General features: G+C 54.4%; 7 protein-coding genes across 7 annotated transcripts; 3 read left to right on the top strand and 4 right to left on the bottom strand.

Annotated features, from left to right (window-relative positions):
- Window positions 1-290: 290 nt before the first annotated feature.
- B0I36DRAFT_436736 (uncharacterized protein) lies at window positions 291-3544 on the top strand. The gene is made up of 3 exons (XM_046162847.1): window positions 291-417; window positions 476-1410; window positions 1468-3544. The coding sequence occupies exons 1-3, from the start codon at window positions 310-312 to the stop codon at window positions 3464-3466; spliced, it is 3042 nt and encodes a 1013-aa protein (XP_046004430.1). The 5' UTR covers window positions 291-309; the 3' UTR covers window positions 3467-3544.
- Window positions 3545-5928: 2384 nt separating this feature from the next.
- Window positions 5929-7145, bottom strand: B0I36DRAFT_436738 (uncharacterized protein; the record flags this gene model as incomplete). Its single annotated transcript, XM_046162848.1, has 3 exons — window positions 6884-7145; window positions 6567-6835; window positions 5929-6133 (listed from the first exon to the last, which is right to left on the bottom strand). The coding sequence occupies exons 1-3, from the start codon at window positions 7082-7084 to the stop codon at window positions 5929-5931; spliced, it is 675 nt and encodes a 224-aa protein (XP_046004431.1). The 5' UTR covers window positions 7085-7145.
- A 6000-nt stretch (window positions 7146-13145) lies between these two features.
- Window positions 13146-14011, top strand: B0I36DRAFT_389668 (P-loop containing nucleoside triphosphate hydrolase protein; the record flags this gene model as incomplete). The annotated part of the gene is made up of 3 exons (XM_046161348.1): window positions 13146-13253; window positions 13299-13774; window positions 13827-14011. 3 exons carry the CDS (start codon window positions 13146-13148, stop codon window positions 13975-13977), a joined length of 735 nt encoding a protein of 244 aa, XP_046004432.1. The 3' UTR covers window positions 13978-14011.
- Window positions 14012-14092: 81 nt separating this feature from the next.
- On the bottom strand, window positions 14093-15356 carry B0I36DRAFT_340471 (uncharacterized protein). Its single transcript, XM_046155947.1, has 3 exons — window positions 15044-15356; window positions 14842-14980; window positions 14093-14773 (listed from the first exon to the last, which is right to left on the bottom strand). Exons 2-3 carry the CDS (start codon window positions 14914-14916, stop codon window positions 14441-14443), a joined length of 408 nt encoding a protein of 135 aa, XP_046004433.1. The 5' UTR covers window positions 14917-14980; window positions 15044-15356; the 3' UTR covers window positions 14093-14440.
- A 2003-nt stretch (window positions 15357-17359) lies between these two features.
- On the bottom strand, window positions 17360-17961 carry B0I36DRAFT_399992 (uncharacterized protein; the record flags this gene model as incomplete). The annotated part of the gene is made up of 2 exons (XM_046161655.1): window positions 17360-17544; window positions 17694-17961. Coding segments are annotated over 2 exons (453 nt in total), but the record flags the coding sequence as incomplete, so codon positions are not given.
- Window positions 17962-18140: 179 nt separating this feature from the next.
- B0I36DRAFT_436740 (uncharacterized protein) lies at window positions 18141-19001 on the bottom strand (the record flags this gene model as incomplete). The annotated part of the gene is made up of 2 exons (XM_046162849.1): window positions 18571-19001; window positions 18141-18510 (listed from the first exon to the last, which is right to left on the bottom strand). Coding segments are annotated over exons 1-2 (705 nt in total), but the record flags the coding sequence as incomplete, so codon positions are not given.
- Window positions 19002-23046: 4045 nt separating this feature from the next.
- On the top strand, window positions 23047-24022 carry B0I36DRAFT_369898 (uncharacterized protein; the record flags this gene model as incomplete). The annotated part of the gene is made up of 2 exons (XM_046159844.1): window positions 23047-23201; window positions 23272-24022. The coding sequence occupies 2 exons, from the start codon at window positions 23047-23049 to the stop codon at window positions 24020-24022; spliced, it is 906 nt and encodes a 301-aa protein (XP_046004436.1).
- Window positions 24023-26680: the final 2658 nt, after the last annotated feature.

Here is a 26680-nt window from a genome sequence, read left to right on the forward strand (position 1 = left end):
CAATATTGCTCCACACTCGGCGCTATACCTGATTGAGCGAGTACGTTCCAAGTCCCATAGCGGAGGGGAACGTAGTCACTTAATCGGGTCAAGCGCCTTTTTCTTGCAGTCCACCTTCTGCGGACTCCGTGCTATACCCGATTGAGCGACTACGTTCCCCTCCATTATGGGACTTGGAACGTACTCGCTCAATCAGGTATAGCGCTTTTTCTTGCAGTCCGCCTTCTGCGCCGACCGAGAATGGGAGCCATGCTCTCCACTTTCACAAACTCCTCCTCCGTCCACCATTCGAGCCATGCAGCAACAGCGATGTACTGCCACCCCCCAGGCCACGATTGCCGCGCAGCGGTCGCCGAGGTTGTAAGAAGCGCGCGTTCTGGTTCGTCTATCTTCGACGAGCTCGCGAACGACAGCCTAGTGAGTGCTTGCCAGATGGCGCGGACACGTAGGCAATGAGACTGACTCACTTGGATAGGTTCAACTCTGTTTTGAAGAGTGGCTCCGCGCCAGGTCAACGGCGAACGAGCCTCTGGGCATCTCCCTTCGAAGGGACCCTGTCACAGACGGTCCCTTCTGCAGCTCATTGATCCACCATGCTGCTTCTCAGCAGAGGCAAGGCGACGCCGCTCTCGATGTGTATGGCCCCATTGGCCCAGAAAACACTGCACCATTACCAGTACGAGCGGAGGTGCCTGTTCAGAGCCACAATGGCCCTGGGATGCTGCTAGGAGAACCCAGCGCTTCTGAACCACCTGTGGCATCGCCATCGGCCGTGGTAGATCATGACACAGGCTCAGATGCACAAACGCAGGCAAATAAACGCAAACGGAAGCGAAAACCTAAAAACGGCCCGAAGCCACCTGCATCTGATTTAAGCAGCCAAAATCAGGCGAGAGATGAGCCGAGAACACCAAAGGGAGCGCCAGAAGTATCGACTTCGCCAGCTGGAGTCTCTTCTGCCTCAGAAGCTGCAGTCGCTGTCATACCCGAAGCTGTAGAGCTAATCGAGAAATCCGCAAAGGATCCCTCTGAATTCTACCAACGTTGTAACGTGTTATCAATCGCAACACCGGAAGATCCACATCCTAACCGCGCGAGGGAACTGTTTTGTTTCGTGTCTCAATATGAAGCTGATCATAAAACCGACTGGCTTCGAGCTCTGGTCGCGTACTTGCTTCTTCACAAGCTTGGTCAGAAAATCTCTGGTTGCCGCTGGGTGCACCTCACCGAGCTCGTGCTCTTGGGCCGGGAATATGACCCCAAGGCTTATACGGCAATCAAGAATGCAGGCGCAAAAGGTTTTGTGATAAACAAGCTTCTGACGGACCTCGCCGATGAGGAGAACAATGGACAAGAACCCAGCGACGGGTACGGTCCACTAGCTGTGTTAGCAAAGAAAGACGACACGTTGTAAGTTGTCCTTATGCACGAGGTAATCCTGGCCCTAAATCCGCTAACGAATGCAAGCTTTCTCAAAATGTACAAGAGATCGACACTCTACGAACGGTATCTTCGGCAACTTAAAGAGGAAAATGTCATGGAGGCTGCTGCACCCTTTCGCGAGCCAATGAAGGCAATCCTCAAATGCGGCGAGGGCTTAGTCGTGGACGATTATGCTACATCTTGGGCAGACCACTTCCGGCAAAAGCAAAAAGAATCCTCTACTCTTCCAGTTGTCTCCCCAGAAGCAAGACAACCAAGTCCGGATACGGGACGTCCGTCGAACGGTAGCGGAGTTGAGCCAGCGCAAGATAATGGCAGGCCGGATGGCGGAGTGGCTACCCATGAGTCCATTGCAGCAGCCACGCGGACTTGTCCTCCACCTGCACAAACATCTCTCGACTTGCTGAGTCAGATCCGGAACTCAGCGCCATCTTTGCCACTTGCGACTGCATGGCTGCCAACCACCGTTCCAGTCTCCCACGAGCCCCTTGTTACTGATGATGTCATTGGGTCTGACTATGACCTTGGCACTGATGAAGTCCTTGGCGTTGATGGCGTGGTTCAGTCTTACCGAAGTGAAGCACGAACCGGAGAGCTTGTACAATTTGAGCCAACCTCCGCTTTTCCTTCTCGTCAAATTGCTGCAACCAGGGGTCGGCGGCGAGGCTTATCAGCAGCAGATGCGCTCGAAAGTGGTGGCTTGCACAAGCGGGCTCGCAGAGAACCTACTTCGACCACTTTGGAGCAAACCACACCTGCCACACCGTCAGCGATAGGTGGAGAAATGCCCAGCATTTCCGAAGCAGCGAATGAAGCCTTGGCAGGCAGTTCGGCGATCACAACTGGTCATCAGGTCACGGACATACACAGCGTTATGGCGCCACGACAGGAAGCAGGCCTCATCAGTTGCTCGACACGACACATAGCCACGGTCACCGCCACGTTTGGAGGCAACACAGCCTGTCAGCCACAATTCCCTTCACCAGACCTCCGACCTCAAGCGAGTCACCAACAGATCGCAGAGGCAGGCACACAGCACGACAGCGACACATCGTCTGTCGTCACACCGACTGGTTCTCCCTCCTCGGTGACATCTGCTCGGGGCACCAATACTCCTTCGAGCTATCAGACCGATGATGAAGCAATGAGCGTGGCCCTCGGGTCCCAAACATGCACCACACCCGACGGTGTCACAAGGACTCCCAATGTGGCACTCGGACTCGGAGCGCCATCAGAACCCGGCACGGAGCTTAACGTGCCTGCTCCCACTCCGATTACCACTCTCAGTCCAACGTCTCCGATCAAGATTCTGGTAACCTCTTGCCGTGCCAAGCCAACAGGCATTCCAGGTCAGTTCGTGTTCGACCCTCCAGGGCCGTGCCAGGTAGCGGAGTTCACGCCAGAAGTAGAAGAAGAGGACGAGTTCCTGGACCCCAATTTTAGGCCGGGAATGCCTTCTGGATACGAGAAATCTTTCTTCGACGGCTCTACGATACCAAGCCTGAAGCAATTAGAGGAAGCGGCCCGTGCACTCAAACCAGGCGAGATACTATGTCAGCCTTTGAGTCTGACGAGCCTCACCATAAATGGCAGGAAACTAGAGTCTGACGAGTTAGCCTCTAACTTATCAAAGCTCGACGCAACCAAGCTCGAGTGGCCGCCATCGTTTACAGAGCCATTCAAAGCTTGCTTTGAGGAACTCAAACCTCAGATCGCTAGACTTTACGGGCCTGGGCGAAAATGCTATCCAGCGTTTTACTATCTTGAGTGCGGCACCGTCAAATGTCCTAAAGACGCCCTCGGATACCTTTTCATCCCTGTCGCCACGCTGCTTGTATCGTCCAAGAGCGCGGGTGATAACAAAATTCGTTTCATCAGGCATTGCATCAGAAACAAGAAAGCCGAAACAATTATCATTGGCTCTGTGACCCGACCGGCGTTGATGATAATGCATAAGATGGATTATGTCCAGGTGCATGTGTCGCCGATACTGTTTTTACTTTGCGGAGTCTATGAGGAGTAAAATCACATGTAGCTTTCAATAGTTAACAACGGAATTGTACTTGTGTATTGTACTGAAAAACAAGTGTCTTCTCTATCATATTCACCTGTGTCGTGACCCAGAGCAACCTCACACAATGGACCACAATTGGGGAGAACCTAATGCCAATCGCCAGCTACGGAACTTCGAGCTTCTCGGCCCAATGATGACTTATGCATGGACATACATTGGCATTTCGAACTGAACAAGATTAGCATAGGGTGCAATTTAGATCGGGCGGGCTCCACCTACATGGACCACGCAGGCCAGGGTTGATGCTATCGTGCACTGCAAACGGGACCATCTGAAACTGGCTTGTCAAGTTCCATCACTGGGGGGCCCCCTTGAGCGGTTCCAACTTCCGACATGACCGTCGAAATGTGCTGCCCTTTGAGATTACCAGAGCCTAGGTCGGAGCGAGTTCGAAATGGAGACAACAGGGTGTGTGTGACTTGTACGGGTTAAGAAACGATGAAGGGAGGGCAGTCTTGCGGGCTGATGGGATGTGGTCAATGGTGAACATGTCAGCTCGTGCTCTCACGGTGTCTATGTGCCCGACGCATTGTTCAGATCGGCCAGTCGACGCGGCAGCGATCAGGAGGTTGGCATGCATCGGTAATAGGACATAGGGAAGGACATTTCTTACCACAGCGGGACGAACGAAGGTGGTTCTATCAAAACGTTGTGAAGAAGGGCGTTGTTTCGAGTGGCCGTCGGGGTGATAGTGTCTGGCGCATTCATCAATCCAGCCATTGTCGTGTTTCCTATGGTTCTTATATCTACACAAAAGGCTCTGTACACGAAGCAGCCGACAAAACGGCCAACAGCTCTTTCAGCCATGCCTGTAGCTGAGCAGCGACTCTGGGACATTGACAGGCCGGTCACCATGCTCGAGGTCGCTCGGGACTTCGAACAGCTCGACGCATGCCAGCATATGCAGGTAGTTCACAGGGTGTCAAGGATGCCTCCGGGATACGCGGCCAACTAGATGGCCTGCATCGGATCGACTTCAATGCTGGACTCGCCCGCCATATACCATTCTGGCGTTGAGGCTGTTCACCCCTGCGAACCCGGATCTGCAGGCTACGACACTGGCAATTCCAGCTCGATCACTTCTCTCATCGCCGGGCTCCTTCAAGTTATCCGCCAGTTAATCCAGGTGCGCTCGCTGGCTGTTCACCACTACGCATAAGCACTCAACTTTACCGATCAGATTTCACCATGAAACCGTAGAATCAATATCATCAAACCTCAATGACACCCTAGAGACAGCTTCGCTGCTGGCCAGCAAGTATGTGCAGTGGCTTGAGAGACAGGGGACGTTCGACCCTGGACATCGCTTCGGAGAGTCAAGTTGTGGAACGCGAGAATGCGTGCCTTACAGTACGTACTCGGGAGACAGGGGCTCGTGCGAGTCCGCAGTACGTACTCGGGAGACTACGAACATCTGCAGCCAGGATTACAGTACCTCCGTGCATAATTATGGGCCACCTCTTTGCGGCCTGTCGTCTTTCTGCCCGCCCGTTCTTTTCTGCCCGCCCGTCCCTTTTCTGCCTAACCATTCCTTTCTGCCCGCCCGTTCTTTTCTGCCTAACCATCCCTTTCTGCCCGCCCGTTCTTTTCTGCCCGCCCGTCCCTTTCTGCCCGCCCGTTCTTTTCTGCCCGCCCGTCCCTTCCTGCCCGCCCGTCCCTTTCTGCCCGCCCGTTCTTTTCTGCCCGCCCGTCCCTTTTCTGCCTAACCATTCCTTTCTGCCCGCCCGTTCTTTTCTGCCTAACCATCCCTTTCTGCCCGCCCGTTCTTTTCTGCCCGCCCGTCCCTTTCTGCCCGCCCGTTCTTTTCTGCCCGCCCGTCCCTTCCTGCCCGCCCGTCCCTTTCTGCCCGCCCGTCCCTTCCTGCCCGCCCGTCCCTTTCTGCCCGCCCGTTCTTTTCTGCCCGCCCGTTCTTTTCTGCCCGCCCGTTCTTTTCTGCCTAACCATTCCTTTCTGCCCGCCCGTCCCTTTCTGCCCGCCCGTTCTTTTCTGCCCGCCCGTCCCTTTCTGCCTAACCATCCCTTTCTGCCCATTATCCTCACACTCGCTTGTTCTCGTAACGACACCTTCAGCACTCCGCACGTGCCATGTCGACGCCGGCTAAGCTAAGACCGGCGCGTGCGATGTTGGCGTGCCGATATGTTGACGCACAGCGTGCTAACAAGTTCGCTAAACTCGACATCGCCAAACGTACTTATGCAGGACTTCACATGAACAAATCGGTCTTAGAACATAGCTCTTCCAGTACCCTGGTCACTGAAGAATTCAAAAAACACACGTGTGCGGAGAATCAGGAGATCTCTCTCCGGGATTTTACTGCGTACTGCTGTCATCTCCCTGAAACATCACAAAATTCCTCCTTGATTGGTACGTCCTCCACAGTGTGACTACGGAGGATTATAACTAATATGTCGCTAGATGTTGCTGCCTATCGCATGGTGCAATGCGTCAAGGATGAGGATGCAAAGGCCGAATTCATGAAAGAACTCGAGGCATGCAAGCTTCGCATGCTTGCAATCGAGGAGCGTGCGCGGATCCACAATACCCAAGGCGCGGTTGTGCCGAGCAAGAGGAAACGCAGCCCAGGTGTCCAGACAATCCATACCAACAACGCTCTTCCTACAGAACGACAAACGGATAACAACCACGTGGCGGAGGAGACGGCTTCAGACACGCCCACCCAACACGAGTCCACGGCAACAGGGCCTGCTCGTGGCAGACCAATAGAAGGCCGACCGAGTCCATTGATGGATCAGACATTCGAGCGACTCAATTCAGTATCTGTGCCGTCCGCCCACGAGATTACACATGATGAAATGGATCAAAACCTTGCTGGGATGTCTAACTCTTTCAACTATTGGTACACAGTACCGGGAACATTCTGGCGGTTGGAGCAGTCTGGGGATGGAACTCAGTTTTTGCCTTGAGCCGGCTGGAACCAATGTAGCGAGACAGCACCGCTGAGTATTTTAAATTGGGTTCTTGCATTGATGAGAATGCTAGATCTCTGAGTCAGCCGAGCTAGCAGAGGGTGATCAACGGAACTACTTACACTCCCCCTTCGGCCAAGCTCACTGTGCCCTCGGTTCCAAAAGTATTAAGAGAATGGAATACGAATAATCCTGTCGGATCAGGGTGGCACAGCGCTTTCTTCTTGTGTGATGCAAATCTGATGACCCATTCCGATTCTTTGCTCACGATAGCGAACGCGAGGGCTGAAGTCGGCTGTGGAGCAACAGAATAATAATGTTCAGCTACACGCCCGTAGGTTTTCGAATTTTGCGGGTTTTCTGGAAGCACCGAGAAGATGGGAGATATTTTCTTATTGAATTAGCTGTCTTGTTCCAACTCCTCATCAGATCGACATACCTTTATCTCTCGCAAACACGGAAGGAAAGTCTTGTAAGCACGCGGCTCGTGCGCGTATTTCCCGCCATCAACTTCCTTCATTAGAGCCCCAAGTTCTGGAGACTCTACAACGATGGCTCCATGTCTTTGCAGGTACTCCCAAGCTTGCGCATAAGTCGGTTCATCCGGGAGCTTTTCGTCGATGTCGGGCTCAGTAGCCATCGTGGCGTGTTGGTGGGGTGGGTGCCTAAGATGAGGGGTAAAATGGGAGCTTGCCTTGCAGGATAAGAACTCGGCCCAAGCCCGGGGGCATCAGTCTACTTTCGTCCCTTCCTTTACGCACAAAGCTCTGCCACTCGACACCGACCTTCCCCTTTCGTCAGCTCAACACGTCATCTCAAGCATCGCAATGGGGGACTGTGGATACTGTACCGATGGTGTTCAGGCAGATGGCACATTTTGCACCAGATGCCCGGGGAAGAAGTGACAGCACTGTGCATCTACGGACTCGACATCTGATTTTCTACAATCTCAATCCCTTATTCTTCGCATTCTTCACGTGACGCTCTGTCCAGAGCGCCTCCACTTTGCAGGCGACTGATCCTGCGCATACGGACAAAAGTGGCTTCACGATGCGCCGAGTACATCGCATTATCCTTCCACTCCATCCTACAACTTCGAAGGTAGCACGTTTCAGCCATCTCCAGTCTTTTAGCTTTTCTGCTAATCATGGTCCCTGTACCAGCGGGCAAGGATAGGAAAACGCACCAATACCGCAGATAAGGGATTTGTCAGAAATTATAGGCACAGATATGCCTAAGTGTCCTCAAGCATAGCGTGCTTGACGTCTCTGGAGGATTTTTGGTATCATGTCAACAGCAGTTTCTTGGGAGTAGGATGATGGAGTATTTTGGCGCTCAAACCTGCTGCATGATTTTTGTGGGTCTACTGAACTTAAGTACATTGTAGAAATCGGATTTCAAAAATTGGTCTGTATTTACTATGGTCGTAGGCCGAATTTTGTAACGCTGCCCTTGCACTCGCCACGACAAGCAGACCTGCACAATAGTATGTGCTACACGTTTGGTTGACTGAGTTTCCTTCTGCTCCCGAGAATGCGCCAGCTCCACCAGTTGTCAGACAATGGCTGAAGATGATATCGGCCGATCGTCCGATGTCGACGAGCGCCGAGTACTTCCGAGCGTCCCCGATACATCATTTGTGGACCTAGTGCGTGTACCACTGCAGTATTGCAGGGTCATCTGGGGGGATAATGAGTCCTCGCCAATTATATGACGCGCAGGCTGTACAGCCGCAAGACCCCTCAAGAAAGCACCCAACACCGTGCAGAATGCCGAGCTTGTTGTACATCCTACTCATGCCAGGTGATAAGATAACGAAGGCCCTGATGTCCAAACTCCACGACTGCTCCGGTGCAGCTGCAGACTAGGATGATCCAGAACGAATCACATGGGTGCGCAATGTTGACGGCTGCATTCCATCCTTTAAAAGCAGTGCAAGCCGCAATCGAAGTTGGACCAGAACATCCAGTCTCAAATTCACAACACTCTCATGTTTACGAAACACGCAACACATCCATGGCCAAAGCACGACAGCAAGAAAGATATCACAATCGAAATGACATCGGTTGTTGTGGTAGCTGACTGGCCGCCAACACAATGAAAGAAGCACGTATTGCACATCACGTTCCGACTGCGGCTGGGAAACTGTCGCGCCTGGCGCATGCCCGGATGCACCCCCACTTGGTGAGAGACAAGATCCAAACGCCCTCAGACTATTCTTGTGGCCATGTGCAGACTTGATCGACCTGGCGTGTCTTGCTGCATGTGCACTGATGTACAATGGAGACCACTGCATTTCACGGCTCAGCTGGACCACGCGGGTGGCGTCGGACACCACATGAGCGGGCCGTCTGCCATTGAACCACACGGCTCGACTCTAGAGGATAGTCTGCAGGCAAGAGACCAGATGCAGTGTTGTCTGCAGGTGACGATCCGGATCGGCAGGCTTTTGGTACGAGACTCGACATCGCCGTGTCTTGGGAAACGGCCACCTTAGGTCCCTGAGGACATGACAGCTCGTCCAATTGGTTGTCCCCAGGATCAACGTGCGGCCTGAACCTGGTTGCCTTGAGCCTTCTGTAATCACCATGCTCGACCCTTGCTTGTCACCATCTCGTAGGGGCCAAGAGATGTCCCGGTTGACGTAGTGAGCACTGTGCACATTCAGATAAGGTAGGTGGGTTTACGGATTTGATTGCGTGTCCTAAGCATAGTGTAATACCAAGAAACAGCTGCTTGCAGAGCTCGACTCGGCTGTGTGCGTGTGACCTATTAATCTCCGTGCCAAAGCAGTCGTGTTGGCATCCCCTCAGTCAGTTTTCATGCCATCAAGTGCGCTAGCGGACCCGCTTGGGGGCTGGAATTCTAGGCCAATGACGCCTTACGCAGTATGCATGCTGTAAGGACTTGGTAAGCTAGCGAGGCAGGTACCCCAGCATGCAGAAGGGATCTTGTCCCCGGCTTGGCATTTAGCTGAATGAGTGCCCCCAGCGTGCCAAGAGGGTGGCACCGGGAACGCGGACACTCTGCAAAAACGCGATTGGCCTCACCCTCAATGACATTAGCCTGTCCCCCTTTCTCTCGCTGTAGGACCAGATACGGGTGACTCCAACTGAGCACGTTGGACGATCTGCTCGCCTTGGTCACTTCAGCTCGCGCCTGACACCTTCTCGCGCTTGTGAGACATCCCTAGGGCCACGAGGGTTCCCGGGGGGCGGGGGGGATGTGCCCTGTGGCGTGCGGGTCAACTATCTACACAGTCAGCCACTCTCGCTATCTACTGCGCTGCTTGATGGCACGACATCTCAGCGCCGCTTTCAGGATGCTGGGTATTGTCTGGTCGGACTCCTTCCATTCCTTATCGAACGATGAGGGTTTATGTTTGTACTTGTTTACAGCAGTAGAGAAATTTTTGGCGAAGCTTTTGATGTTGACATTAGTGGTGTCCATATCGTGGTTGGTAAAGATGTCGACGATGAAAAGACGCGCGGACAAAGGAAGCGCTGCCCTCTTGACCGTAGAAAATAGGCCAATTGCTCCACCTTAAGTTGACCCGCCAACCCCGCACGAGGAAGCCGATCAGACCCAGCTGCATGCAAACCTGTCTGGCCGTCCGCTGAACTCCACACTCCGGCGTTTTCTGACCCCGATCACCGCCGTGTGTCGTTCTGTACTGCAAATCCACAACATGGTGTTTTGTCGCTGATAACTGTGGCCCACGCTTTTTCGCCGGAGGTGGGAAATAGCTTGGCAGACCTCGCATCGTGGGATGGTTCTCCAGGCGTGGCGCTTGCAGCACGTCAGTCAACAGGGGTCATTATCGGAATAGGGAGCGCGAACAAACCACAGAAACAGTAGAAGTGACCCTCTCAACATTTCGCGGCCCGGCATGAGCTGAGGATAACGGACAAAGCACGAAGGTGTAGTCAAGGCCACGGATGTTGCATTGTGCACACCTTTCCTACCGGCCCCCTGCTCTGGCCTGCAAGCATTAGACAAAGGACTATCAAAATGAGCGTGACGAACGATCATCGTCGAGGTCTGCGGAAAACTTGTCGAAAGGGGCCCGAAGCAGGCCTTGAGCAGCATGTGCGGTCCAGTTGGCACGCGTTTGGGAGCGCGCCTGAATGTGGTTCCGGCCCCCCCAGGCATGCAGCTGCAGATGCGTGCTTGAACGGATGCCTCTTGCATATCACCCACGTCTGAACGGAGGAGCCAAACCTGCAGCTGGCTGGACATGTTCCCGTACTTCGAATTGCGAAGTCGCTGCGACTCGACGACACCATCCGTGCAAATCAGATGCGTTGTCCTGCAGCTGCGAGAATGTCCATATAACGTGATCTGGACCAACCCGAGGACGAGAGATGTGTTCACACAGATGTTTGTGCCTTGCCGCAATGGCTCCCACACATGAGACTACGTCTCTACTTACGCCTGACCTCGAGCCAGGCCTTCCGGTTGGCACGGAGGGCGCAAATTCCACGTCTCCAAGATGCACTCCCAAGAGGCTCCTCGTCCAGACGATCTATGTCCTATGTTTCGTGCTGGACCTTTGCACGTTAGGCATTGATATGCTACCACTTCACCTTCCCAACCCGCTTTGGCAGATGGTAGTGTATGTGCTAGCACAGAAATTTGGGACCAGCTGCTGGGCACCGCTAGACCGAGTACTGGACGAGATGGTTTTCCGTGCAGTCACGGAAGGCTTGCCGGGGCCAGATGCCATGGACGACACAACGAACAACCACGACGTATTCACCAAGGAAAAGAGAAAAGGACTGAAAAAGACGACTTCTCTGGGAACGTATGTACATGGCCCCTTCACGATCATCGGCGCGGTGCTGCAGTTCTTGCCCACACTCGTCTCCTGGGATTGTTGGGTAGTCGCATTGCTCGTCGGATTTTGGGTCTGCTGGAGCGGGAGGCAAATCATGAGCACTACCATAGGGGATCAGGACGCCAGAAGGGAGCGAGACAAGAAATTGTGAGTGTCAGCGTCCTCGAAAACTTCCCGGCCTTGTGGACTGACAAACATCAGCGAGGATGCCTCGCAGCCCATGACTCTGCCAGAGAGAGCCGCCATGAGTCGAGCACACGACGAACACCAGGATTTTGTCATAAGCCGAGACTTCATTGACCTTGCAAGCATGTGTGTTGTGAGTGGTCTCTGGTGTTACTTGACTTGGCGCGGCCCTCGGGACCTGGTGCGGGCCTTGAAATCAGCCACGGCGCTCTACAAGGCCAATGACGCCACTGCCAAGATGTTCGAAGCGCACGCGAAGTCCAGACGGGCCTGTTATGCCATTGTCTCCTACTCCGATCATCTGACGGGAAGTAGCGACTTTCGAAGTCGATGCTCGGGGGTCTTGGAACTTTACAGGGACAGCTGTCTGGCGGACGCGGGTCGGGTCTGGACCAAGCTCATACAGCTCCGTCTGGAAGTCGTGCATCCTTTTCGGTCTATCCACCTGTGTGGGTGCACGTTGACCAGCAAATATGCTGAGCTTCGAGGCGTCATCGCAATCGGCCACAGCCTATGGCACTAGCCGGCAAATCGTGGATCTGACAGTGGCGCGCTAGGATTCCGCTTGGGAGTAGATGTGTCTGCCAGGGTAGCCTGTCAGGTGGTTGCGGTCAACTAGATAGTGGCGCATTGCATGTTATCTCGACCTCACATTGAACGCTGGCGCAAGCGACTCTCAGCGCTACCCCTGCGCTGGTCACCCTTGGTGCCTTCGGTCTATTGTTTTTCTTCACTACCACCCCGGCCTGCCTGAGAAGCTGCGTGGCTCCAAAAGTTCATGTAGTGAATGGACGGAAGCTTCCATGCTCATCCCAAGATGCATGTGTCTCGGACATGAGCAGACTTGCGGCAGCTCACCCACAGCCTGGCACCCTGGTCTCTAGGGACATTCCGGCTCGCCCAGGGCTGGGCCGATCAATGGCTGAGTGGCCTACAACGACCACCAAGCCCTGGCACAGAGAGGGGCGGTCAAGTGACGGCCAGACTCCCCAAGGATGAGGAGAACAAGGATGGAGGGGATCCCTCACCTTGGATGGTATCGGCTGGCCATCTAGAGGTTAGTCGTCCTGTTGGCTGCCGTGTCTCGCTAAGCCTTAAGCTAAGACCCGCTCTGGATTTGGCTCCTCCGCGTCACGAAGCCGGCACTGCGTCTTCGGGGATCGGCGTTGTAGACAGGCCCCAAGACAGGGTTTGTTCCCGAGCAGGACTCATGCAAGGGCGCGAACGACTAGCTGAGCTTGGCTCATGACTCTCGCCTACCGCGCCTCGCCTCGATGGAACGCGGAGCACTCCCGCGGTTGTGACTGGGCTGTTTCCCACACCCCTGCTGTGCCATACGGTAGACTGCTGAGCAGATGTTTAGACTGCTTGCACATGAACCGTCCTGGTCATCCCATTTGAGTGGATCCTGCAATGTGCCACTGCAATTCTGGTCCAGGGCCAGCCCTGAAGGACTGGGGCGCGGGACCGACCCTGGCCCGAGAGGCGCTGCACGGTACTCGCTATTAGGGGCAGCAGTGCATATATCACCGCACTCAGGTCGGTCGCATGCAGCTCGTGACAGCAGGCGCCTGCCTCATGCAGGAGCACTCTATCTTTTCTTGCGCTGGTTCTAGTTTAGAAAGTCCTGCATATTCACGCTCCAAAAGTTCTCACAAGCAGCACCTTACGGTTCACCATGTCACGGCGAACGCCGAACACCTGGAAGGTCGTCTTCTGCGGGGATGGAGGTGTGGGAAAGTCTACCTTGATATACCAATATCGGCATGAGATGTTCCTGGATGATGTGAGTCTCTCTGGACATTCAAATTACCTGAATTAACATATCCAGTATGACCCTACTCAATTGGACGTTCACCTCCCGGAACGGAAGAGATACCCAGCCACGATTATCGACACTTCGGGTGTCATAGCACACCCAGATGCCCCAGGTCATATACGCACTGCCGATGTCATTGTGCTCGTATTCGATGTCACTCAGCTTCCGACACTTATGAACGTCCGGTCGTTCGCCGGTGAGCCTTCCGACAAGGCGAAATACGTCCTCGTAGGCAACAAATGTGACAAGCTAGAAGGAATGGCCATCGTTGAAGCACAGAGAGCGAGAACCGTGGCACAAGTGAAAGCTGAGTTGAAGTGCCAGTATTTTGAAGTCTCGGCCGAGAAGAAATCAGAAGTGTCGGAGATCTTCGACCATGTGCTCCAACTACGGGACGCGGCACCTTCGCCTGGGATCGCCTCGTCTCTGCTGTCTTGGCGATACCTGGCGCGATTCGTCTGTACTTGGAGTCACTCGAATGAACCTGGGTCAGTTCGCCTGTCAACTTGAGCCTTCCTACACGTGCTAATGTCTTGAAAGCTCCGTCCGAGAGGGTTGGACTCTGTACTTCCCCACCTTTGGGAGAAGACACGTCTGTCAACACCAGTTCAGAATCAACGCTCGAGTCACCATCAATGTGTCGCAGACTGGGATATGGATGGTTGGGGGAGCTGCCGTGGCTTTTGGGTAGAGGTCGAGAGACGCGACGGTTGCCTTCGTGGGAGAGCAGGCGTGACTTGGCCCATGGCTTGGATCTCAACGCTCGAGGCGTGCGCCGCATGGGATCATTACAACTGAACATCGAAACACATAAGCTTGATTATCCATAATACTACAACTAACGAGCACTCTGACCCGGGGTGGTCACGTTTGCGGATGCGTTGGAGTTGCCACGGACGACGAGAACACCAGCCATTTGGTCGCGGCGTGTGTTATCTCCCCTTGTTCCATCGACGTGCCGTAGACCAGGGTGCGCTCTCTCAGGAGGTCGCACCGGAAAACCCCTGACCGGTCGAGGCGCACTGGATGAGCCTATCGCCGTCCTCGGAATGCTTCGTATGGCGACGGCCAAGCTGGAGCGGCCGTCCGCAGCATCCCCATACGTGACGCGAGCTTCTCGATCTCCTGCGCCTCAATTGCTGCTGTCTCAGAGCTCATAGCATAGAGAGGCGCCTAGGAATTGGTGGGTAGGGAGCGTAACTCGTGACAACCATCCCGTGGCCATGTACCCCAGCAGTGCTGCCGTACCGGCCAGGAACGAGATGTGGAAGTGGAGGTGGTGCTGGAGAATGATAGATCGGCTGTGGGAACTGTTGGGGAGGGCGCAAGCACTGCATTTCCCCGCAGAGCTCGATCCTTGACCGCAAATCGTTCTTCCATGCTTCAGTGAGACCTTTCAAAAGAGAATCTTTGTTAACTGCTTGGAGCTCGAGGTAGCTCCCCCTATTCACTCCAAAGGTCCAAGGTGGCTGTGTACCGAAGAAGTTCTTGGTGCGAAAATCTGTGAGAGGCTGAGCATAACATGAAAGAGAATAGGGATGTCGATCCGACGGACCCATAAACTTCTGATATCCTTCTTCGCCGCGGACACTGACCCATCCAAATCCACGAGAACCGTGGATCTCAACATGGATTATCTCCGTACCAGCTCCTCCGAAGTGATCGCTTGGAGATTGCCACGTGGGGAGAGGCAGCTGGCGGACAACATGTGAGCGCTGGTGTGCAGGTGGCGCAGCACACTTGAACCGATGACTTACGTCAAAAAATATGTGAAATACACCAGTCTCTCGGCTGGGCGGCAACACCACCGCCCACACGGCCATGTTGGGCGAGATGGAGTGACGACTGGCGTAGGCGCCGTGATGGTTGACAGTTGTCGCGCTTGCCAGAGTCATGAGGGAAGGAAGAGAATGCGCGCTAGACGAGGACGAGAAAGCTCTGCTGAAGGCAGTGGCCGAACAGGGGCGGAGTGGCCTGTCCAACCCCTGGCGCCTTGACCCCGATCCGAAGGGCCAGATGGCTGCACTTGAGCTGCAGCTACATGGCCCTTCCCTGCGAAAAGCAGAGAAGTTGCGCCGTGTTCACAGAAAGCATCATACTGACAGCCTCACAGGGATGTCCTTGCTGGGTCCTGTTTGCGAAGCAGACCGGCTGCTGTCTGGGAGCGGCTGATGTGGCCCATGCATGTGCACTGACACGTTCAGGTACAGTTCCCCAGGCCCACACAGCCCTTAGAATGACGTCGAGTGAAGCATTGACCCTCTCACATCTCTCTCGCACCGGCACGGCTTCGCTGGGCTTGATCATGACATGCACATTGCAATGCAACATACCTCCTTTCAATTATGACACACATTTCAAGGTGGCATGGATCCCTTCCCAAACCGCATGGCGGAGTCAGTGGACAGGCCGCCGCAAACTTGCAGCGTTGCGCATCCGAGCTTGACTACCCCAACGGCGTCTCGAATGGCTTTCTCGCAGGCGAGCACTCGACTTCTTGTCAGGGTGCAATGCAGCCAATTGCAAAGCACGAAGCCTGCGTTGGCATGTGCTATGGTGGGGATAGGTGGCGCATGAGCGCCGGAGCCCCTGCAACGCTCGGGCGGGGCAGCGAGCGACCAGGCACGGGGAAGTCTCCCGTGCGATTACCACCCACCGAACAGCTGGCCGTGCTACTTCCTTGCACCAGAGTCCCGGCATCATTGGCTATCGGCAAGGAACTGTGATGGTACCATTGTCACCAGTAGATCGGTATCGAGTGTGAGTGCGGTCCTGCTCGATGTCCTGTTGCCATGGCCGGGTATAAAGAGCTTCCCCGTTCGTGCCGTCTAGTCACATTGGGTCGCAACATGCGGCATGTTCATGTACCTTCTTGTCCTTCTTCCGGCTTCGCAACAGCTCCTCACATCACTTGCCTACGGCTCCGACACAACATCAGCATGGCACAGCCTAATAATAGGATTCATATCACCGTCGAGGTCAAGAAGGAATTTGAATCACTAGGTTGCTCGGACGTCTCTGGGACAGACGTACGTCACTACCAGCCTTTTAACCACGTCATCTAACATCGCCAAGTTTTTTCAGACCGTTACAGTTATTACTGCGTCCCACGACGAAGCCGACACGTCAAGGCTCAACATGGCCCCAGCCCCGAGTGTCACGACTTGTGCGACTCACACTCCAGGTCCGTATAAACATTAGAAGATGAAGCTTGACCATTACTAACACACCACCGGAACGTCAGGAACAATGCACCCAGGAGAGTCCCAAATACAAGCCGTAAAAGCATGATGTGACCGGCAAAGAATTGTGCGAACTGACTGGCGACGAGCGATGGATGCGACCTGAAGGGGATGATGACAGGTTGCTGCCAACAGAATATATCGCGGTGAGACTCAAGCGGGTTGGGCCGGCATGATATGCCAGTGTGTTGAGGCGATCCCGGGGGCTGCGCGTTGGTGTTTACGCAAAGAGTAGTGCAGACATCCAGCGCCTTTTTATCGCCTATCAATTACTACGAATTCCCGACTTGTCTTCGCTGATTGGCTGCACGAAGTGATACATAAGCAGCGACGGAGAAGCCCAGTCCACGAAGAACACCCGCGCATGCACACCATGGCACACTCACCCGCACTAGCGCCGCGCAGGGCAGTGTCTGAGGATGGCTTCCTGATGGCCAGGCCTCAGTGTGCAAGGGCTGCCTCATGTAGCGGGTCAACCCACGAATCTGAGTACGCACACCTCGTCCGATTGAGACGAAGAAGACTCTCATGCGCATCGAGCTGCTGCTAGGGAATGTGCGCCAATTCTGCAGTAGGAAAGACCGTAGCCCGCGCTGGCCTTCAGCATCATCGTCAACAGCCAGTCAACCTGCCTGACTACCTGACATTGTGAATGGACCGTCTATCCATGTCCCACATGGACGCATGTCGCCAAGCTCACTGAGGCGCGACTCGTAAGTTATTGGCTGGCCGTCTAAAGGTTAGTCGTGTCGGCTGCAGTGTCTCGCTAAGCCTTAAGCCAAGACTCCCTCTGGTTTGGCTCCTCCATGTCACGAAGCCGGCACTACGTCTTCAGGGATCAGCGTTGTGGAGAGGCACCAAGACAGGGCCTGCTCCCGAGCAGGGCTCATGCAAGGGCCGCGAACGATTAGCTGAGCTTCGCTCATGACCCGCCCCTGCCGCCTTGTCTGGACGGAACGCGGAGCACTCCCGCGGATCTTGACTGGGCGCCTTTTCCACACCCATGCTGTGGACCGCTGAGCAATGTTTAGACTCTGATTACACTGATCCCGATCACGATGTCCACGGTCACTGCGCTTTGCTGAACACTTCGCTGGCCAGTCATCACGTGTGAGCGCCCCAGATTCACATCAGTTTCCGGGTGCGGTGGCTAGCTGGTGCTTACATCTGGCTTCACCCTTCCACTGATCACGCTGGTCAGAACAGGTAGCAACAAGAATGGGCTTCGTGAACGAGTCCTCATCAGGTAAGGCCTTCTTGTAGAAATCGTAGTCCCCGTTGCCACAAAGCTCCCTGCTGTCGTCCATGACTTTCTCGCAGCCAGAACCCGTCGTGCGTTTTGGGTGGATAGAGGTTGGAGGCGACAAGTGTCCCTCGTGGAGAACAGGGCGTGCGGCTTGTGGGTGGCCTAGAATCAGGACTCTCTGGACTTGACACTTTTCCCGCTCAAACAATAATCAAGGCTCTTCAGCCTGCCGTTTGCCTCTTTCCACTAATTCAAATCGTATATTACTGCTTGCTATGTAGACCCGCGCATCACCATCTGAGCTTCCACGTCTCTCTGCACTGCTTACCACCCTCCAAAGGTCGTCGTGCGACCATTGTCATGCACGACCGCAGTTCCCCACTCATATGGTTGTTGAAAGGATGTGGTCGGGTTCGTGATTTGACTCGACTGCGCCTGTTCCTGACCCTCCGAGATCTCTCTGGCGAGCTCCTCCTCGAGCTTCAACTTGGCGAACCTCTGTTGGCAGGCGTTACATGTGGGTGTGCTGCTTTTAGAATGCCACCTGGAGGAAACCTGGGTTCTGCAATATTTGCATTCCATTTGCCCGGGTTTTCTGGCTCTTGTTTCTTCTCTGTCCCGTCTGGCTCGTTCAGCTTCGTCTGGACTCCGAGAACCGCATACTTCCCCGATTGCCTGTGCCGTTGCTGCATCGAGGTTCATGGCTCGTGCTTCTGCCCAAAATGCTTCACGATGTCTATGTCGTGTCAGATGGTGCATGCACTGTTTCGGCGTCTGAAGAGGGTTTTGTACGTACTTGTCCCATATTTCGATGACGTCTTGGCCTTGCCTTTTCAACACCTGTTCCAACCAAGCGAACACTTTGTCGTAACCGGCCTTAGTTCTCCCTGGTAGAAACCTTTCGACATTTTCCCAGGTGGCCCACCCTTCTACAATAGCGTGAAGTACTATGGTCTTCTCATTTACTGTCCATGGTGGCGGTCTGATCTTTGGAGCAATGTTGGTGTCTCCATGGAATGGATTGTGGTATTGAATAGGGCCAGACATCAGATGCTGGCCCATCGGCTCCGAAGGTTCTCGAAGGGATGGCAGCATCGGTAGCTTCGAGGCAGACGGAGCTAGTGGAAACATTTGTCGTTCTCTGTATGCTCGCTGGGCATCCCGTCGCTGTAGGCGGAGGCGCTGATGGGGTCTGTTAGTTTCCTCAATCTTCTCGCCATCTGGGATCTATCGTGGGTGTTACTCACCACTGTCGCCTCATCCTCAGGTTCGGATGTGGGAGTTTTTCTCTGATCCTCAAAGAACTTCTTCCCACTGGCGAGCCTCTCCTTGAGTATTGACTTCTTGATTCTCTTGTTGCAGCTGTTACATGTGGGTTCGCTGCTAATATAATACCACTTCCAGGTAATTTGGGTTTTGCAATATATGCATTGCTTGGGCTGTTCGGATTGTTTAGCTCTTGTTGCTTCTCTAGCTTGTCTGGCTCGTATAGCTTCTTCTAAACTCCGAGAGCCGTATACTTCTCCGATTGCCTGTGCCGTTGCTATATCGAGGTTCATGGCTCGTGCTTCTGCCCAAAATATTTCACGATATCTATGTCGTGTCAGATGGTGCATGCACTGTTTCGGCGTCTCGAGAAGGGGTTTTGTACGTACTTGTCCCATATCTCGATGACCTCGGGGCCTTTTTCGATCAACACCTGTTTCAACCGACCGGACACTTGCTCGTAACCGTGCCGAGTTCTCCCTGGCAGAAAGACTTCGACATCTTCCCAGGCGGACCGCCGGTTCATCAACGCGCGAACCGCTACGGCCTTCTCATCTGCTGACCATTCTCCGCCTGTTTTCATGGACCGTGCCTCTGAGCCTGGCTCATTAAAGCCAACCTTGGCGAAGTGGGCGAACGAAGCCACCGGCGTCCTGCCGTTGAGGTGGTATTCAGCTTCGCATGCTGGCTGTCTCAACCACGGGTCCCCTTGCGGGCTGATGAGTTTTGGGAGACTCTCTCGAGCAGTGTAGGTATCTCCATTGAATTGACGATTCTCAGATGGGGGTACCCCCCAAATTGCTCGAATGTCCGGCCTGTTATGCTGTCCAGTTTCGGATATCGGCATTCCCGTCGGCTTCTGAGTCTCGTGGGAGATTGGAGTTGGCGTGTGGGGTGCTCGGTCACTGCGACCGGCGTGTGCTGGCGTAAAGCCCTCTGGATTCGAGCTATGTGTTGATGCGTTTTAGACATGGGTGATCAGATTTTGAGGCTGGATTCGCTGGTACTTACATCTTGTGTGCCATAATGATGCCGTCTGGAGTATTCTTGACAGTCGATTGTTCTCTCAAGAGTGCGCCATCTTCTGCTCACAAGGTCTTCGCTGGGCCAGTGAAGCGGTGACCTTCTCGGCTGTGCTGGAGGGGTTTCAATGAGAAGGAGAGAAAGCTCGTGCCTACGAAGTCTTGGTAGCACTTCTCGGAAGACACTTGCAGTCGAACGGCATGTGCGTCATTTCCACTGCGGAAAGGGACTGCTCGCCGGATTGGTAACAAAGCTCATTGTTTGGCTGGAATGACTGAGTGAGCAGGAGCTCTAAGCAAGGTGCATGCGAGAAGCACATGCGGAACGGGCAAATAAGGCTTGATCTATTGTGCATGGTCTCGGTCGTGCGCACGCTGCCAGCTGGCCGAGTTCCCCTGCTCCAACTAATGTACTGACCTGGTACCAGGCCGCACACCATCGCGCCTCGTCGCGCCATGAGTGGCCCCTGGCACGGCTGGCTGATTACACCCCTGCTTTCGTTTGCTGCATCTCACCTTGGACCAACCTTCTCCCGCTTCCCCTTCCCCGGCCCCACTCTCTGTGCGTCCCCCGTCGTTCCCTCATGTTCTGGCCCGCGAGACCAATCGGGACTTCGACATCTCCAACCGTGAAAAGTACAACATCGCAATGGCCAAGATTAGTTTCTCGTCTACTTGCTTCGTCCACGCACAGTCGACCGTCACCGACTGGGCTTATCAGTTCACGCTGAGCAATCCACTGCCCGGCGCTCTGCAAACTTGTCGATAGTCAAGGCTGGAGCCAGGACCTGGTAGAACGAGAAATATAATGCATACTCATTCAAGATCCACTCGCGCCGCTCCGCGCCGATCCTGCTGTCGAAAAGCCATACGAGAGTATCGAGCTACTGTGTCCATGTACCTTGCTCGCCGGCATGAGCGAAAGAGACAGTCTTCGGTGAAGTGCTCTAGGATTGGCCGTGGTGATTGAGGAATGGCTGCAAACAGCGGTTCGAATGTCCAGATCCCTGCGGTGGGCAGGTGGCCAGCATGGACAGTGCCCTGCGAGAACCCAGAAGTTGCACTCTGTCTACAGCAAGCATGGGATATCCTTGCGGGTCATGTTCCTCCACGCGGCAGTCAGGCAGGGGTACGCCGTCCGTGGGCCGCGAGGCTGAAAAGGCACGCCCAGATGCCGCAGACGTAATGCGAGGCTGGGCGGCTAGGCCTGTGGGTACGTCGCACTGAAGTCACTCTTCGAGCGCAAGCACGGTTGTGGGCCGCCCTAGTGGCAGCGCGTGTGTGATGGGCAAGACCCGGGAAGGGTCCCCGTGTCTGCCGGGATGCGGCATACTGGGGTACCCCGTATGTCTAAATGAGGGATGTGCAACGACAAATGGCCAAGGCTGCAGAGCGTGCTCTCGTGCAGACAAGTGTCGAAGTCGCCGGTCCGTCCACTGCAACCCCGGCATATGACATCCCCGGTCAAGGGCAGAGGAGGACGGTCGATTGGACAATGAGGCAATACAGCAATACATGTCTTTCCCCTGAAGGCGAGTGAAGCGATCAGCTGTGCGTGGTATGCAGTGACATCACCCGTGCGATTGCTGTACCGGTGCATGGCTTGAGCGGTAGGAAGGCTGGGTAAGCCTCGATCCGATAGCAGTATCGACGTACTCACTGCTGCAGGGGTGTCGACTGGACAATGAGAGCCAGTGCAGCGGAGGGTTGCATGTCATTGCAAGCAAGCACTCTGTCTGTGGGTACACAGTGAGATCATGTCGACGAAGCCGCTCTCAGGAGCGTCAAATCAACCACCGAAGCTGGCCCTGGGCAGATCGTTGAGGCGGAGGTGCCATGGCCGGGGCCGTGTCTCAGCGGCTGCATTCGACCGGCTCATTCAGGGTACTGCTTCCGATGCTTCACTACTGCCATGCGCAACTAGCACAAAGCTGCGAATCGGCTCGCTTTCCACTGCAGCCGAAATGCTTCTCCTGTTGTTGGCATAAGCCCAGCCTTACTGGGGACACAGCGGGTGCTCCTCCGCAGTCTTAGACCCTCGTCCCAGGGTTGACCCGTGTGCGCATGCGCCAGGAAGCCACGCTGTCAGGCCAAAGCCAGAGGGTGTGAGCATGATGGAGTTCCTGTGACGACGTCCCTCGTTGCCCCCATGACTGGGCCGCAGCCACGCGCGGCCTCACCGAGTGGACAAGCCAAGCTTGACCGTGAGGCATACAACGCAATGCGACCCAACAGTAGTTGGTCTGCTGCACGACCTTACGGTGAGCCTCCCAGATCAACCAGCGGTGAGTGCTGCGTTAGCAATGGCTAAACCTCGCACTTCTCGACTCGCGCATTAGGGATGCAGGGTCAGGCAACCGTGCATGAAGGAGGGATAGGGACTCTGGTGCAATACCAAGCAGGCAAGGCTCTTGCGGCATGATGGCCGCACATTACTATCAGTCGCCATGCGCGAGGATCAGATCAGGTAGTGATGCTCCTCATTCTTGCGGGCCACGGTCGCTAGCAAGGGTGCTTCCTGTTGCATTGATCCTTGGTTGTGTCTTGGAAGCAGACCGGCAGCCTTCCCGGGGACGACCCAACTCACCCATGTACACGATCATGCATGTGGATGTATGCGCCGGAAGCTTTCTGCCAAACCGCCAGCACACCTTGGGCCGCATGACAGGGACTCCAACAGCTTCCAAGTCCGCAGAGGCGAGGCAGCTATTGCATTCCTGGCAAAGACCACGTTCTGGTGGGTCAGTCCCTGATGCCCTGTTCTGGGCTGGGAGAGCCTGACCTACTACCGTACTGCATGACGCTCGCAGTCTGATGCAACCGCGCTGCAGCCTCATCAAACCACTTGAGGGTGCCTCGCTTGTATCCGCTGGGGCGTGAACCACTCTTGGCACAAGTCAGCTTCGTGAAACCCGAGTCTCGGCACAAGTGTCTGGCTTCCGACATATAAAGGCAAACCGCTGCTCAGGTCCATCTGGAGAAAGATGGTCTTCCTTTCCTTCCTCACACTTTACAGAGCAAACCACAGCAGCACGCGCAACAACGTCAACAACGTCAACAGCGTCAACAACGTCAACAGCGTCAACAACGTCAACAGCGTCAACAACGTCAACAGCGTCAACAACGTCAACAACAACCTGTCTATTCAATCATAAAAGAAAGCAGTATACAGGAAGGATGGACAAAGAGACGAGCGACCTGCAGCAAAGCTTTTGCAAGAAGCTGGGGATCGAGGTGCCGGCTGAGATGGGTTCCCCGCCTAGATTTCCATTGCTGAGCTGCGATGGTCTTGGCGCTTTGGATAAGCTGGAGAAGAAAGACAAAGCCCGTGAGGACTTGCAGGCTGTGGTCACCCACTGCCACGACTTGGTGAAGGAAGGAGGGACGGATGGGAAGACCTCCTACCTGACTTGTATCGCCCTCCAGGTTTGGGCAGTCAAGTACAACATATCGCTCAGTGCCATGGACGAATATTGGCCGGAGCATCGATGCGGCAACTCCACCTCTTCGCAAGAGCTGGCGGCTCCCCTGGCAGCGATCGCGTACGTGAGTTTGGGGGGTTCGCTGACGGGCGCCACTGTGCCGACAAAAGACAAGGAAGAAGCACGGCAGATTTCACGCAACTGGGCGTATGCTCTGGGCAGGGAGCACTTGGAGACCGGGAGACAAGTGTTCGTGGGGCAAACCTTCCTCAGCGCGGAAGCTCGTTTATCTCCGCAAGACGAATCATGGACGCCGTCCATCATTGTGAAAGATGGAGAGGGTGCCACGTTCTTCGAGACCAAACTGTATACGAACCTGTATGAGGCAGAGAAGCCAGTCGTGGATTCCGTCAGACAGAAGCAGGAGGAAAACCGCACGAAGAAGCAGGAGCAGGAGCAGGAGCAGTTGAGACTGGAGCAGTTGAGACAGGAGGGTTTGAACGAGGTGCGGTCGAAAGAGACGTGGTTTAGACACTAGCGAGAAGGCAGACAGATGGTTCTGCACAGCTTGAACTTAATGGCAATCATCATGTCTCTTGGCATCATTTTGACTGAGCATTCACATGTGGAGCCGGCTGTTTGCTGCATGGTTCGAGCGAGGGCAGCAATGTTGATTGACGTTCATTGTCTCGGGGGGAGATATACGGCGACGAATGGCCAAGGCTGTAGAGAGTGTTCTTGTGGACAATTATCGAAGTCGCCAGACTGTCCACTCACGGACGCCCGCATGTGATTCAGGCGTCCTCTGCTGTATCACCTGACGGGGGGCCTCCCAGATCGACCAGCGGTGAGTGCTTGCGTTAGCAATGGTTGAGGCCTCATATTTTCACGAGTGGCGCGCGGATCGAGGCCGTGGGTCACGGTGCCGTGTATGGAAGAGGGCATTGAGACCAGGGTGCAGCAGGAGGACACGCAAGGCTCTTGTGGCGTGATGGGCACACATCATTATCAGCCACTCATGCACGAAGGGTTCGATCAGGTAATGATGCGTGTCACTCTTGCGAGCTGTGGCAGTCAACAAGGGTCGTTCCCTGTTGCATTGGTCGTTGATTGTGTCTAGGACGCAGACCGGCAGCCTCCCCGGCGACGGCTCGCCTCGACCCATGCACACGATCATGCCTGTTGGTGCGGTACTGTCGTAGCTTCCTCGGTTTAGCCTTGTACACTACCTCCCAACCCCCGACATGTCTTCCCCTTGAAGATGACTTGAGAAATCAGGTGTTCTTGGCATGCACCGTTGCATGGCTGGAAGGCTGGACATGCCTCGGGACATATCCACCCGTCCTGGCCGCATGTGAATCAAGGCAGGATCCCAGCTGAGAATATGGATTAGATGGAATGACTGTGGGTGAGTGCTACGTCTTCTTCTGCCCTGAGGCACGTACGTAACCTCGGATAGATCCTCCGAGAGTTTAAGTATTAAAGCCATGCACGTTTGACAGGAAGAATCTCTCAGCCCTCCATGACATCTCATCTTCTGAACAACGACCTTTGTCCCAATCACTTCTCACCTGCCTCGCCTCAGTTTGCGTGTACAACTACGTTATGGAGCCGGTCAAACCCAGTCCCCGCAGGGAAGGGACAGAATCATTCTGGGATACAATCTTGGGAGATGTTGACCCGGCAGATCATGCAATGGCTGACTCAGTAGAGCAGACCATAGACGACCCAGCAGAGCATAGAACGGCTGAAACACGATATAATGAGTTACGAGAACAAGCCATAGTCTTCAATGACAAGACCCTGCCATGGAAAATATCTGTCCTACCCGACACCAGAGTCGACTACATCAGCTACGACGACTGCCCTGAAGAACATACGGCTTTGCTTTGCCAAATAAAACAAGAACTCGTGAGTACATCCGTCTTTCGCACCTGGCTTGCGCTGATAGATAAAGATCAACCTGGTCACGATACGAGCCAAGGAACAGGGACGGCCCGTTCCGATAGACGTAGAAGCAATATTGTTGCTCCGACTTGTGAAGGGTCAGCTAGCACCGTGCAAATATAGAGCCTTGTGCCTCATGCCTTGTACATTCAGGGAAAAGATAAGGTACAATGATTGGGAATATAAATCTGTCAAGAAACCCATTCTCCTTGAGACCGTTGAGGAGGCCGTCTCTATTGATGAGAGTCCGCTAGTGTTTGTTGCCCTCGCATTCACTGAGGCGGATAGTCCCGGGCGTGAGCGGACGGGATGAGCCTCCTGACTACCCCCAAGTGGTTGGCCATGAAACTGGCCATTCAATTCCAAGTTTTCCATGCGCAGGTAGCCCTAGCAAAAACTTTTAGCTTCATGTCCTGAGTCTACAAATGAATGGTGCTTACGCATTCTCTGACTGATCTATGGGTGAAAGACAACAAAAAGGGGCAAGAACTATATACAACTGACTGGACCCTTTGGTCATCGTCCCGGACGATTGGGGGTTTGCTGGTTAGGGAGCCCAAGGACGGTGGAGGGTACGACCACTCGATAGTCTTACCTCGCCTGAAAACGCTTTTCTGCCCGGGTGATGGTGATGGTGGTGCGCTCACTCTTGACTGGTCATTCGACCACGCCGACGAGTTCATAATCGGCAATACTATGCAGATGCAGAATAATCACGCCAGTCACGGTGTAGTTGCCACTACCACATGAGATAGTGTAATGCAGGCAGTTGCCACGATGCTACTGAAGTTCTTGCCCTGACGTCGCGAGGGGCATGGGAATACCTTTCCTCCACAACCCTCTACCTGATATTTTCGAAGGACACGCGCCCGTGGAGTTATGTTTGATAATTATCGGAACGATGGTCATGGACTGCAAACGTTATGGGAGACTTTGTCGTATTGATCACGAGGCTTGTGCTACGTGCAACGCGGCCTGAAGCCGCCTCGTCGGCAAGACGCCTCCAGGCTCATCCCCACGTCAAGACTTAGTGTTATCTAGGAAGTGGCGTAAAGCCAACACGGGATGCAGCATTAGAGAGCCTCTTCATCAACTCCCGTCGAAGCTCTTATGCAGGTATATGGGTTGGCATGTAATACCTTGCAACAATATGGGCTGCTTCGTGGAACTCTGTTTCATTGGGGCCACAGACACTAGATGCCGGCCCATGAACGTTCGGCACCGACATCATATTGTTGCGCGTGTAAGC

Source organism: Microdochium trichocladiopsis, assembly GCF_020744255.1.
Source record: "Microdochium trichocladiopsis strain MPI-CAGE-CH-0230 chromosome Unknown B0I36scaffold_15, whole genome shotgun sequence".
In the NCBI taxonomy this organism is placed as follows: domain Eukaryota; kingdom Fungi; phylum Ascomycota; class Sordariomycetes; order Xylariales; family Microdochiaceae; genus Microdochium; species Microdochium trichocladiopsis.

Excerpts from the sequence above, each read along its gene's own strand:
- B0I36DRAFT_436736 (XM_046162847.1), top strand. The coding sequence starts at position 310 with ATGTACTGCCACCCCCCAGGCCACGATTGCCGCGCAGCGGTCGCCGAG. Across the intron at positions 418-475 it reads AGCTCGCGAACGACAGCCTA|GTTCAACTCTGTTTTGAAGA; the intron begins GTGAGTGCTTGC and ends TCACTTGGATAG. Across the intron at positions 1,411-1,467 it reads GCAAAGAAAGACGACACGTT|CTTTCTCAAAATGTACAAGA; the intron begins GTAAGTTGTCCT and ends AACGAATGCAAG.
- B0I36DRAFT_340471 (XM_046155947.1), bottom strand. The coding sequence starts at position 14,916 with ATGTTGAGATCCACGGTTCTCGTGGATTTGGATGGGTCAGTGTCCGCG. Across the intron at positions 14,774-14,841 it reads AGGATATCAGAAGTTTATGG|AACTTCTTCGGTACACAGCC; the intron begins GTCCGTCGGATC and ends TTTCGCACCAAG.